This window comes from Macrosteles quadrilineatus, unplaced genomic scaffold (assembly GCF_028750875.1).
Source record: "Macrosteles quadrilineatus isolate MER2022 unplaced genomic scaffold, UCM_ALF_1.0 Scaffold_4__1_contigs__length_99947679, whole genome shotgun sequence".
NCBI classification, from domain to species: Eukaryota; Metazoa; Arthropoda; class Insecta; order Hemiptera; family Cicadellidae; genus Macrosteles; species Macrosteles quadrilineatus.
The window spans coordinates 65633840-65647933 of NW_026542597.1; the positions used below are offsets into that span (position 1 = coordinate 65633840).

General features: G+C 34.9%; 1 protein-coding gene across 3 annotated transcripts in view; it reads left to right on the plus strand.

Moving 5' to 3' along the window:
- The window catches only part of LOC128993502 (CD82 antigen-like), a 74299-nt gene extending 60650 nt beyond the window's left edge, over nucleotides 1-13649 (plus strand). Inside the window, exons 2-9 of one of the 3 annotated variants that reach the window (XM_054417454.1) lie at nucleotides 1890-1922; nucleotides 3081-3291; nucleotides 3888-4281; nucleotides 6504-6694; nucleotides 7733-7908; nucleotides 8944-9092; nucleotides 9890-10093; nucleotides 11114-13649. In XM_054417454.1, coding sequence (XP_054273429.1) covers nucleotides 3094-3291; nucleotides 3888-4281; nucleotides 6504-6694; nucleotides 7733-7908; nucleotides 8944-9092; nucleotides 9890-10093; nucleotides 11114-11175 — 1374 coding nt within the window. In that variant the 5' untranslated portion in view covers nucleotides 1890-1922; nucleotides 3081-3093 and the 3' untranslated portion in view covers nucleotides 11176-13649. The remainder of the gene's footprint in view (nucleotides 1-1889; nucleotides 1923-3080; nucleotides 3292-3887; nucleotides 4282-6503; nucleotides 6695-7732; nucleotides 7909-8943; nucleotides 9093-9889; nucleotides 10094-11113) is intronic. The other 2 variants (XM_054417457.1, XM_054417455.1) reach the window with 2 other exon arrangements.
- The last annotated feature ends 445 nt before the right edge of the window (nucleotides 13650-14094 follow it).

A 14094-nucleotide genomic window follows, 5' to 3' on the forward strand; every position in this document is an offset into this window, starting at 1 on the left:
TAGAAGCTCTGCTATAGATATAAAACATGTTACAAAATAATCAACTGTAGTAAATCCAGTTGTAATAGTAATAGTGGTTGTTGATAGTTAATCGACAAACTTTGCTCTTAAAGAGAACATCTGACATAATTGGATTGACAAGGACGAATAAAATTTCCATTTACTGTGAGCGGCACACACTCATTTCAGCATATGATGTGTGAATGGCATCTGTAATATAACTGAGCTGAATAAAGATAAGTGAAGATACATTTTAGAAAAAGTGTCAATTATTTAACGCACGTTTCAACCCAACAAAATATTTTCGTAAGAAAAATAACATTGAGGATAAACAGCAATCGATAAATATTAATTACACTCAAATACAAAATAATGAGTTTGTGAATAAATAAATTAAAATGACATAAATTGATACTTATAACAAAAATTATACCTATTTCAACACTTACATCGACCATACAAAGATAATTTAAAGTTAAAAATATAATGCTGCCTGAGAGCATTTTTAGCACCACAGCAAAAATTTAAACCAAAACAAATAGGTAAAAACTAATGATACTCTAGGGGATGTAAAAACACTTAATCAGCCGTGAGAGAAATTACAGAGATGTTTTTAGAACACAAGTCTTCACTGATGATGCTGAACACGCAACACGAGACGTGTTCCTTATCTTGGTGTGTTGAGAAACTGATCTTTTTCGTAATTGTAATTCTAATATTTATTTGAAGTATTTAATGTAATTGGCTATTCAATAAACAAATTGAATTTTAGTCCACAAAGGCTTAGCATTTTTTATTTGTTTAAAGTAATTTTCAAAGCTAAGAGGTGTTGTATGGTTCAATTTAATGACCATAACTGCATGGCCATGATCTTGTTGCTGAAAATCTTTTAATAAACATATTATCTTAGAAAAAATAATCATACATTGATGCAAGCAACTTCTTGAATACATCAAAAACTTGAAAAAGAGTTCAGAGATTTACAGCAGTAATAATTCAGCAAAAGCGCTACGAGAACACTTCATTTACGCACTGTTTTCCGATTCAAGACTTCCCAGCAACGAGCTACTTTTACATTTGTTTCTCTTTTGTGATTTATTACTCTTTGCTCACTTTTCCTGGGGTTTTAGCATATTTAGTAAATACGTATTCTTTATAAGAGTGATCGTGGTAAGGGACAGCTGGGGAGAACACCAAAAAACATGGTCAATAAGGAGTAACGACTTTTTCTGTTGATATACAGGTTTAGGAGGAAAATGTTTTGAACTAAACTTTCAAAATAATGTGTTGCCAATTACGATTACACTTTAATGTCAACTCATTGGGTTATTTTCATAGTGACTTTAATAATGTGAATCTTTACTCCAGCATTTTGTCAGATAGACATTGAAAACAATTTGGTATCTAGTAGTAGTTATATATCGATGGTTCCAGCATAGAACTGGTTTACTGTACTCCAGGCTAGTCCTCGGGGGGTGCGGCATAGATTAAATCTATTGGTGATTGGTGGGAATTGAACCCGAGACCACACTCCACACTGCCCCAAAGCCCCGCACTCTACCACTTGACCAGCTCGCTACCGGAAAAACCCTTTATAAACCACAATCAATTAAGAAACTAGAAAAATACATAATACAAAAATATTTCACACCTGTACAATTCCAATGGTTTCAGTTAATTATTTGATTGTCTGACGAGGGCCAATCGATGGAAAATAATAAATATAAACATAGATTTATACATACATTTTTAAGTATAGATATTTCATAACACAACTTAAATAAATATAAATACTATCATTGTTCATGGTCTATGTGTATTGTGTAAGTTTGACAAACCCTCTGTATATTCTTTCAAAGCGTTTTCTGACATACTTTTGTTTGTTTTAGGTGGTAGAGGGACTTCGAGCATAGCCCCCCACGGTAAGTAGGTCTACTAACCAAACAATTGAACGTAAATACTCGTACATGTATCACATACAAAACACAATTCTTGGTCAGATAACCTAAGTGACACTCAACGTATTTGTACGTTAATTAATCTTCTATAGCTACAGCAACCTAATTAGCTTTGCTAAACAGTTGCATCGCCCAGTTGGGAATACCCCACTTTGCATGTAGGTCACCTAAACCTCAGATACAGCGTACACTGTCATAGTGGGGAGTGTTACGTGACTACATGTTAGAATCCAAAAATAAAATACACGGTCAAGTTATCATAGTGAAATATCTTGAAAGTCTTTGCTCTATTATAATGGCACAGAATGTGTTAAGCGGTTTAATTTTGGCTAAAATATGTACACGTTGTGTGGAAAACCTAAATAAATTAGATAGAAGGCATGTTACTAGTGGTGTATATTTAGCCTCGGTGCCCCCAGATTGCAGCTGTAAAAGCAAGTGACCTTTACACCTCAGATCGATACCTCCTCGCTGCCACAAACTGTCTGACTCGACGGCAACCTATAGGATAAACGATTTGAGGGATATTTATATAACAATCTTTTCGGAACACATAGTGATTTATTCAATACATTATTTTTTTAAAGCAAGATTTTATTTATAGACCTAACATTCCCTACTCCCCTAACATTTCCTTGAAAGAAAAGCGAAAAATGAAGAACTAATTTTACTAGTATTCAAGCAAGGATTCAATCCAGACTTGCTTGCTATCTTTTTAGGAGCATCCCAACCCTTAGTAAGGGTGATTGGGGGTCTTCTTCCAGAAAACTTGGTATATTTAATATATTTTGGTCCTAGACTGTTCACTGTTGTGTTTCATACAGCACTCGACTATGACTGTGATGCTGCTAGACAGACACGTGACCACTCAGTATCACCAGCAGTCTCAGCAGCTAGTCATAGATATTATTCACTGTTGTGTTTCAGATAGTACCCGACTATGACTGTGATGCTGCTAGACAGACACGTGACCACGCAGTATCACCAGCAGTCTCAGCAGCCATGTTGTGTTTCAGATAGTACCCGACTATGACTGTGATGCTGCTAGACGGACACGTGACCACGCAGTATCACCAGCATCTCAGCAGCTTGTCTTAGATACTATTCACTGTTGTGTTTCAGATAGTACCCGACTATGACTGTGATGCTGCTAGACAGACACGTGACCACGCAGTATCACCAGCAGTCTCAGCAGCCAGTCAGCGCGCTCAAAGCCCCTCTCCGCCTCTCCTACTCGCCCTCCAAGGCTATGCGCTATTACAGATTGTGGATCTACACATGCAATGCCGTCCTGTTCATTTCTGTGCTGGGATTCTCAATCGTCGCAACAAAGGTAACGTCTTTAACTACCAACAAAAGAACCACTAGTATTTTATTTTAATTATTTTTTTATGTAACATTTCTTACTATTTATATTAAATGAACCTTTTGAAACAAAATAGCTTTAGACAACATCATTATGGCTGCCTCTGAATTTCCATTTATATTTTAAACTATCCATATATAAATAAACTCATTTAAGTTAATCAGCTTTTGAGTACGGTATCATTAGATTCCACAATGTGTTTGGATGTAATTTTCGTGCTCCTACCAGAGAATGAGCCCTCTTGACCATCCTATAGTCTCGACCTAAAGACTGAGGATGACAAATAAATTGTGTGTTAGAAATCTACATCTGATGACTCGGTTGAAGCCAAACACAACTTTATATCCACATTTTATCCATAGTTTAAATTTTATACAAGATAAACGTGTTCGTAAGTTAGATGAAAGATGAAACCAACTACTTTAAATATGGTGTCTTCTATACATCTAGATTCTTGATGTTCAAAAGAAAAGCACTATTTTCTAAAACATGATTCTAACGTCTACTGTTACAAAAAATAGATCATAACAATGTATTAATTGAGTATTTATTTCTTGTTGAAGGTTCTTGTGGTGGAGCCAAAGCGAGCGCTCGTCCCAGGTCTGTCCCTGACCCAGCCCAGTTTCCTCTACGCCTACCTCGCGTTGGCCACCCAGTCCGGAGTGCTGCAGTGTATAGGCTGCCTGGGAGCGCGTAAACTCAACGAGCGCCTCCTCAACATCTACTGGCTGCTGATCCTGGTGCTGCTGGTAGGCGACGCCATCCTCGGCATCGTGTGGGTCTACCGCTTCGACCGCATCACCGAGGAGCTCAGGCCGGTGCTGAAGCAGAGACTCGCGCTGGAGTACGGCGTGGATCCGGTGTTCACCGAGCTGTGGGACAATGTGCAGAGACAATACAAGTGTTGTGGTGTAGACAGCAGCTACGACTATCAGCGCAACGTCACGCTGCACTGGGGTACGTTGTTCTTTATGACTTGAGTTATTCTGTACACCAGTTTCAACTGAATAGTGGTTACTTATGAAATTGACTAATTGATTTAATTGGTTAACAATAGCATTTTAAAGGGCCAACTCGATCCGGATCTCCCTTAAACCACTATAAAAACGTTAAACAATTTCGATTACGCAATAAACATACACTTAAGTAAAATAATGACTATAAATTATTTTAACTAAGAATGACACATACATTTTTAAGTCTTATTCTTACACTTCTTCTTATCTTACACCATGCATGCTACCAGTCCATAACGATCCTTTAACATGTTCTTTTTAATGTCCTTTTTTATAGCATGATCCGTAAAAGTTATATTATTTTACTATACAGTATTGAAAATAAAGTGTCCAATTTCTAAGTAGGACTCAATTTAGACGATTTGTTATACAGAGTACTTTGCTATGAAATTATGGATTTTGACGTAAGAAAATTTCATTGTTTGCGAATTATCACAAATACTATAATTTGTACGTCCATTTAAAGCATATAAAACAATATTGCACTAATTACATTGAAAATGTTTTACGTGTTATATGTGCATGGTTAAAACTAAAAATAAAAAGAAAGCCCCCTGTACTTTGTATAAATATTTATAATTCCCTATAAAATTATTTTACAGGCAAAAACTACTTAAATGTTCAGATGGGGAAACGATTCTGAAATCTGAGATTTCTGAGAAAAATAAACAGGAGTGAACAAACATGGGCATTATACGAGCCTTCTCAAACAAATCCTCTCGCAATTTAATCAAGCTGGTCTCAAGTTTCCGCCTCTGATTCTATTTGATCTGGACTCAGTGTTAGTGACCCCTTGCTAACTTAATGTATTTATATATACATTCATATTGAATTTTAGGGGAATATGCCTAATATTTATATTAGTATAAAAATATGTTAAATCTATAATATCACACTTAGTAATTTGAACAGAGTGAAAGGCTAATTCAGAAACATTGGCTTTTTAGGTAAAATCTTAAACTTGTATTCCTCGTTAGCGGTTTTGTATAAATTTAGTAGGTGTTTTAAAATATTTCACTTCAAAATTGTTATAATAGACTACAATTCGCCTTCAAACTTCACGAATTGGTGTTTGGAAATGCTTCTACTGTAAAATATTTAAAAAATTTTAACTAGTAAGATAATTAAGTAAACATAATTATTGACTAACTTGAACTAAAGTCATCTCAAACGTACACTGGTGTACCTACTTCTAAGGCCGCAAGATTGAAGAGTTTTATTTTTGCCACTACTTTACTCGGTCGTAAGCTGCTTTCAGATCCTTGTCTAAGTTTCCTCGAGTCCTACTTAAAATTTCCAACTCATTCAAAGTAAGAAAAAGGATTGTGTGGGCATACAGAATGGCTATTTCGTAAGGACCACTTCAGATCCACACTCAATATGCTACTTTATCTTACTTTAAAACTGTACATTAAATTTTAGTAAACAGTTAGTTGTCTTTGAGCATAAGTGTTCAATAATTGTCTATTCACTGTATGGGCCATAATTTTCAAAGTTTGTTTTTATAATAGTTGCATGGTAAAACATTGCATATCTCCATTATGATAATCGAAATTGAAATTAAACAGAAAACGCTGTCAATTATGTATTCCGCGTTTGTTTTGGAGGCTGGCTCTTCAAGGCAACAATTCATCTACACCATTATGATGCTTTTCACTAGGTTTAAATATATGTACCGGGATTTACCAATCAGTTGGTTTTTATTTTTTACTTACTTTGTCACTGAGGCAAATAATAGCTTGGTTGGTATGTACGTTAGATGTTTGGTGAATTGTTTTTTTTTCGGTCGGTTGGCTCACAAGATTTATCAGTTCACACCTCCAGCAAAAAATTGGGGTTGTTTGGCTTGTTTTCCTAATAAATCGAATAAATATCCACATTCTTAAAGGAGTAAAGAAAATTCTAGGTACCCTAGAAGTGGTCTTCGGGAAAGAACCTGGAGCCCAGGAGAGCTATCGAAGGTATCTAAGACTGTAGACTGTAGGCTTAATGTTTCTTTATATTGGATGGGTATCCTGTATAGATGGACGTAGGCCTATAGTAAAAAATATTATTTATGGATGAAAATTTAGAGGTGTATTAAGTCAAAAGCACTATATTACATCTATCTTAAAAAAAATTAATGTTACATATGTTTTTTTAAATATATATAACATGTTACAGGTATGGCAGGGTCGTCGTCTCCGTCGCCGGACGGTGTGACGATGACGCCTCCAGTGACGTATCTCCCTGACAGCTGTTGTATAGAGTCACCCCCAGTGGCCGCCGCCCTCAGGCACTTTGTGTTTACCACAACCACCGCCAGCAGCACACTGGTGCCAACTTCCACGCTGCAACCCACCACACTGGCGCAGGTTGGTACCACTGACAAAATAAAGTAATAAACAAGCACGATGTACATTCACCAAACAGTGCACATTTCTATCTACTTGTAAAGCGTTTCTATAGCTATTGACTGGAGGCTTTTGAAATACCATCATGTAACCATTGATTATTACATAGTTATATCAACACATGATTCAAGAATTTCAGGATTTATATCTTATAACTAAACATAGTGCTGATATACTTAAATATCAAAGCAAACTTATTTAACCAATGAAAATATCTATGATATTTGAGTCATGAATACAAATAAATCAATTATTTTGTAAATACAGTAGATCCATACAATAAATTAATAGCCTAATTCTGTTTATTCTGTTGTCGGTAGTCACATTTTTTAGTCTTTTAACAAATAACTACATAAATAGAAATAGCAGTCAGTCAAACAGTTCAAAGAGCTTTGATGATTGATGCTGGAACATTTAGTTAATGAACCGGCTGGAAAAATGAACAAAATATATCACGCTTTGTTTTTGACAACTGAAAGATACTTTTCCCTTTCATTGCAACAAAGAATGGCAACTGAGTAGTGTTGTTCGGAGTTATATAAAGGAAAAAAAACTTACAGTACCACAATAACTGAAATATTGTAGCGAATAAACCTAAAATATTTTAAAAGGTAAAATCTTACTTTCTTGTTTTGAATCAGCTGAATGAAGGTTTATTCTTGAAAACGTGTAGTATCATAAACGTTGATGAAGGCTATAAATAATCATCATATTATAATTTTGTTATTAGGAAAAGCAATTAATATCCCAATGTCCTACTTTAAACATTTGATGGTCTAGACTATGTTATAAGTAAAAGAATCAAAATTGTAATACGTTTATGACTTTCCTCAGTATCTTTTCATTAGACGTCAAATAATCTTTGACTAGGGGTTTTGACATCATTAAAACACAAGACAGACGTACATCCCTAGTTTTCAACAATATTATGTAATCTGTATATAGAAACACTTTTAATGCCTCAAATTTCATTTGAAATACCAAGATAATGTGGCATAGTTGTTGTGCCTGCAGCCAGGCGTTGGCAGTGTCAAATGCATGAACGCCAGTAGCTTCTACAGAGACGGGTGCGAGGAGAGACTGCTCATGTGGCTGCGGCAAACAGCTGACATCCTCTTCGTCCTGGGATACTGTGTTATTGCCTTCCTCAAATTGTGCTTCCTCGGAATTCTAAGGTATGGTTTGAAGTAACGATAGCAAGGAGTAGAATTAACTTTCAACGTGTGGAAAAATACAATACACTTTTGTATGTAGTTACAGCCCCAGACTATGAGTGGAAGCATGTAACTACTCAACTAATCGGATCCATGATATAGTAATATGCAAAATTCCAAACGAAGGATAAATTAAAATAAAGAACTTTCTAGTTGTAAAATACACACCCATCTCATTAAACTGTCGTGGAATATTGTTTGACACAGTAGTATCGATAACCTTAACAAAACGTGTTGTTCAATAGATGCATACCACAACATACCTTAATCGTAATTTCTTGCGACATATACGTTTTATTCACTGTTAACATTAAATATATATATAGTTAACTTAAACTGTATGATACATACTTGAATAGGCTTCAGTCATGATTACAGCCCGAGTTCCTTAAAAGAAATATAATCCCCTATGATAAAGGGTTTAAGGCCACTGTCTAATCGGTGTGCATTAATTGCGCCAAAAAGGCAAGCCCCGAAATGGTCCCAAAAATGTTCCTTAGTTGCGCCAAGCCCAAGCAAGGTAGGGGTGAGTTGCCGGCAGAAGGAATTGCCTTGTTTAAGTGTCGTCCTAACCTAACCTAATCTAACCTTACCAGCCTAACCTAACCCACCCAATCATATATTCAAAGAGGTCCACCACTTGGCACAGTTTATGAACGTATGGGGTGCCTCCCTGGAGTAGCTGGCGCAATTCAGGAATACCCAACTACCTGACTTAAGATGAGTTGGCGCAATTAATGTCCGTCCTAATTGATACGATACAGACTTGAATAAGGATTCCTTTTAGTCTAAGTTCCTTTTTAGAAATATAATCACATATGATCAAGGTTTTGAGGCCAATGTCTAATCACTAATTAACTAAATTCACAAACACAACTTGGTATTTAACATTTATGGTTACCATTCCTTTTAACTTTGAATATCTATTTTCCTGACAAGAACTAGGTGGACGCGTTTATTGAATACAATTTTCTTATTTTAATTTTCTTATTGAAGGTACGAGATCCGTGAAATGATACAAAAAATCAAAATACTCCAAGGTGAGCTACGAGCTGGATTGTATCTTCAAGAGGCTTCCAACAAGTCCCCAAACATTTCCCGCCATGAGCACAACAATGGCAGAGTGATGTCAGACTCTTCTCAAGGTAGAGTATGCAGTCTGTGTCGTGATAAAGTAGTAAACACGGGATGTAATGAACTTTAAGTACCGGTAGCTACTCACGGGCTGAACATAGAATCCAACATTTTAATGCAAACACTTGAGAAAGTGTTACAAGTTGTATTTTTTTGTTTTCTTTCTTTAAAATTTGTGTTTTTAGTAAAAATACTACGGGTGTCAAACTTAAAGAATATATTAATACAGCTGTGTGATAGTATAACGTGAAAAACTTTCAACTATATTCAAACAGTGTATATTCATACACAATTTTATATTATAACAAATTCATAAAATTTTTCAAAACTTTACATGGTAATAAAATAGCCCAGGAATAGTGCTCCCAATGGTATGAAGATTCATGCACAGAACGATTTTCTAAAGCTGTATGACTCTTAATGTATTGGATCGATTTTTTTGGTAACGCATGCTTGATAGACATTCGCATATACGGATGTTCCTATCATTATAAAGTATAATAATCATATTTAACCCTAATCACACATTGCATTTATACATGACATTTTCCACTTTCAAACAGTTTTAAAATACTCGGATACAACCCAGGTTCTTGTTGCTCAGGTCAAGTAGATTTAATGAGGATTTTAACAAATGGGGATTTTAACAGGATTTTAACTACCGATTATATGAAACGTCCACTGCAGAACCTCTAACACGGATTCTATCAGTAACTCCCATTTGTCTGAAAAATAGTTATAAGGCTATTCATCAATTTCCATCATGACTAAATGAAAATGAGAAATGTAATATTGCTTTTTAATTTAGGAGCAACCATCCAGGCTAACCGGCGGTTAGTGCCAAACGAGGTGTCCACAATACAAGCACAAAACAGCCTTCAAAACACCCCACTACACCACGCCAACCCCTCAGCACATCATCGTCACCTGTCTGCTGTCATGAGCACAGATATTGACAGTGACACTAATAGTCATTGTGCTCTACTTATACCGGAGGACGCAATCAAACAAGGTGGGTTGGTGTCTAGTGATATTGTTAGTGAATGGAGGAGAAAATTGTGTAATGGTACTAATCGTACATTGAAATTCTTTTTGCTGGTTTGAGGTGAAAACTTAGGTTACGATCAGTTTGAACGATTTGGGTACGAGGAAACACCAGTTACCCTTACACAGTACTGCTGTATGTTTTTTACCAATTATAAGAATGTTTAGAGAAGAGCCAGTTTTAAACGGCATTTTGATATTTTCAAAAATGATACTCATTGGCCTAGTTAGTAGGTAAAATTATCTACTACGTCTTCGACTTTTTAAAGTTTTTATCGTAACGAAATGGTCCTCCAAACCCTGGTTTTGTTACATCCTAAAATCAGTCTTTTGTTAGGTAGCATCATTAAATGATCGCCCAACGAAAGTTTAAGCTCTCTGAGCATCATCTTATATAGTTTATAAGGAACGATCTTACAGTATTTGGCGTTTTATGTCATTACTAAAGCAGTCAGGATTTAGCAATGTCTGCTAATCACCAAAGGCGCTTCTGAATTTGACACCTTACTCTCTAGAGTACTTAGAACTTTGTATTAGGTTGTAATGTATAATCAAGATTTCTTTACTTTGAAAATAATTTTGATATATGCCAGAGAATAGATCATTTCATTCAAACCAAACTATTGACACAAGGTTCGTGTAGTTTCGAAGGGGAATTGTCCAAGCTTGAGTTCGTAAAGCATTTACAGTAAATATTGTGTAAAAACTGTTTAATTTGGTTACAAATAGCTTCTAGCCTTGCCATTAAAAGAACATACAGGCTTTACAGGTGTTATTTTCTTCACTATATTTATCTTAAGTAGCTAAAACTCTTCTTCATTTCCTTATTCTAAGAGACACTAGGCTGAAATTGTACCGTCCACTGGATGGACGATTGTGTGTTGACAGCATCTGTACGTCAATGGTCAGATGGATGATCAGGTTTGCGTTGGACCGGAAGGATTTTTAACTAGATTTACTTCTATCTTTACACTAACTCGTGTTGCAGGGCACAACAACAACTACGCTCTACAAGAGTATCTGCTCAAGAGGCATCACAACCAAATGTGACTACGTAGACTCGTGTCAGCGTGGTTCTCGCAAGACGCCACCCCCTTCCCGTTCTCCGTCAGCGTGACTGCACGAAAGGACAAGGAAGAAGAGAAGTAACTACCCTGTAGCAGTGGAACCAACTGCTGACAGTCATTCTGCTTCTGGTCATATGGTTGACGGAGCGGTCGCGGGTTGGCAGCACTGGCCGCGACTGGCACGAGAACATGTGCTGCATGTGGAAATCTGCTTTCGGAAATGTAAAAGTGGAAAGGAAAATTGTAGTAATGATAATGTCTGAGTAAGCATGATTCATCGCTGTGTAATAAGACATAGAATTACCGAGTTGCATAAATAATAATGACCCTTTGGGGAAATTATTGGCAATCGTTTAGGTTTTGGGGTTCAAACGACGTTTATAATTGTCATATATCACTAGAAGGAAATAAACTTTGAACTTGGTTATGTTTAGAATATATCATAGTCCACCCCAGGTGCGAATGATTTTATGTTACAGTACTATTTTATCCTACCTTATTTCTGTCAAAATCCATCATTTAAACCAAACCTTATCAAGGACAATGCTATACAACCCATTGCGTTATATGTCTAAACTCAGAACACCGCTGTTTCATTACAGTGATGGGTTTTTCCATCAACGGAAAGTAATTGAAATTCAGTTTGTGAAGCAGCTATAAAAATTATATTCTTGGGACCATACTTCCACCCTCCACTACAACTGTAAACCATATTCAAGCTATGACTCAAACTAGTGGGACCACACACAAAAACCAGCCTTACTAAAAATGTCAAATAAACTCAATATTTAACCGTTACAAAAGTAAACACGACTCATATTATAAGATTAACAAACTTTATATTTTTTCACTATCTTCAAACGTTTATCGTTTGTTGCAAGGTAAAACGTTTTGAAATGAAAAAAAAAACTTTATTTCTCATTAAACCGAATAAACTTAACTGCCAAAAGCAACCCTAAAAACATGACTAAACTATCGAAAGTAATATTTTTATATCTTTTAGGCATATTTACTATGCACATTATAAAAACATGAAATAATAAATGTGTAATCAGTAAAAATCCATTAATGATCGTGTGTTTGAAAAATATACGATCCCTAACATATTTTCAAGGTCAATAAACTGTACACATAAACATTAAGATATACAAGTTGGATAATGAGGGTACATAAAAACTGAAAGATAAAACCACATGACTGAAGCAGATTGGTGTTACTAAAATGTTCAGCGTCACTAGTAGAACTTTGACGTGATATAGTTAAGTGAGAATTATTAGCATTTAAAGGTGCTGTGTAAAGGAGGAATGAAGATAAAAAATATCAATAACACCAACAATAACAACAGAGAAAATCCATATGATGTATATGTTAACTTATAGGTTTGGTTGACTATTTTAATCATGTTATGACAAAAATTTCAATTTAATAGATTATCTTAAGACGTATTGTTTCATACTTATATATGTTCTATAAACAAGCAAACATAAGTTTACAACATAAAGGTTTAAACTGGTTAAAAAAAATTGTTTTCATGACAATATTTAATGTTTAACAATGACCTCATTCAAAATAATTAATTATGGCCAATATTATGTTTTAAAAGGGTATTACACCAAAGTTAATTATAATTAAAATATAATACACACACAATGGGTGTTGAAAATAATCTTTCCTAACTTTCTTCATTTCTCCTTGTTTCAAAGAAAAGAATAGTGAATGTTCCTAAGTAAGATACTTTAACATAATGTAAACTGTATATTAGTTAATTTATCTTTCAATGAGTTATAAAGAAAAGATTGGTCGAGGTTGAATTTCTCAAAGTCCCGTTTACTGTTTTCTTAATTTAATTACCTTGATCTAATGAAGAAAATGTTAAACTTATAGCAGCTTTTTACTGATATTTAGCTTTTAATCGTAAGACTTTTAATAGTTTCCAAGAAATTTTAGGTTTTTGCTTGATATTTCAAGAAGGAAATTCTTAGTAAAAAGCGACAAAAACTGTATTTTTTAGTTTATAGAAAATAACTACCAAAAACTCTACATTCCGAAACAGTGTACGAATAAATTTGTTGGATCATAATAATTAGTTAACAGCTATATTTTACATGATGTTTAACAGCTTCGATATTGATTACTCAAAGCGGTTGGAAAATATCAACCGCTGTACTCTATGAATGTGTCGCCATATTGAAATCGTTGGCTTTATCACTGTTCCCATTTTATTTTGTTTCTTAAAGTACAGTAAAATACCGTTTCATTCAATACATACAGGCAGGGCTAGAGATACTGGACATACAGGACAATTTCCTAAAGTTGCCACTGATGTTTTCCCTAACGAATTCCTTTTATCAGATGAGATTGACTACATTATAGCTCAATCTTTTATCCATAGCTTATCATTGGACCAATTAAACACGAAACGGTTTTTCGCAATTTATTTGTTATAAAATCTAGAAGCTAATTGAGGCGTCGAGAGGCCAAGGGAGATATGTGACTTTTTAAAAAATGTCATTGTATTTTTTCATGGTCCTAGAAAAAAAATAATAAAATAAAATAAATTCACTTATACCCCTTGGCTTCCAACTCTTAGGTGTTTAGTTTGGAGGCCAAGGGATATAAGTGAATTATTTGTTGAAATTCCACCCTTTTTTAACAAAACCCGTTACCATGACAACATTTTTTTTAAAGTCACATATCTCCCTTGGCCTCTCGACGCCTCAATTATTATTTCACCAAGTTCCAAAAATACTATTATGATGTATGAATGTACTTATTTTATTTCAACAATCTTCAAAATATAATTATAGACAATTAATTATTCATATTTCGTGTTTTAATTTAAGAACTGACTACCGCTAAAAGAAAAGAAGATGACATTGAAAAATACGCTGTTATGAACTTG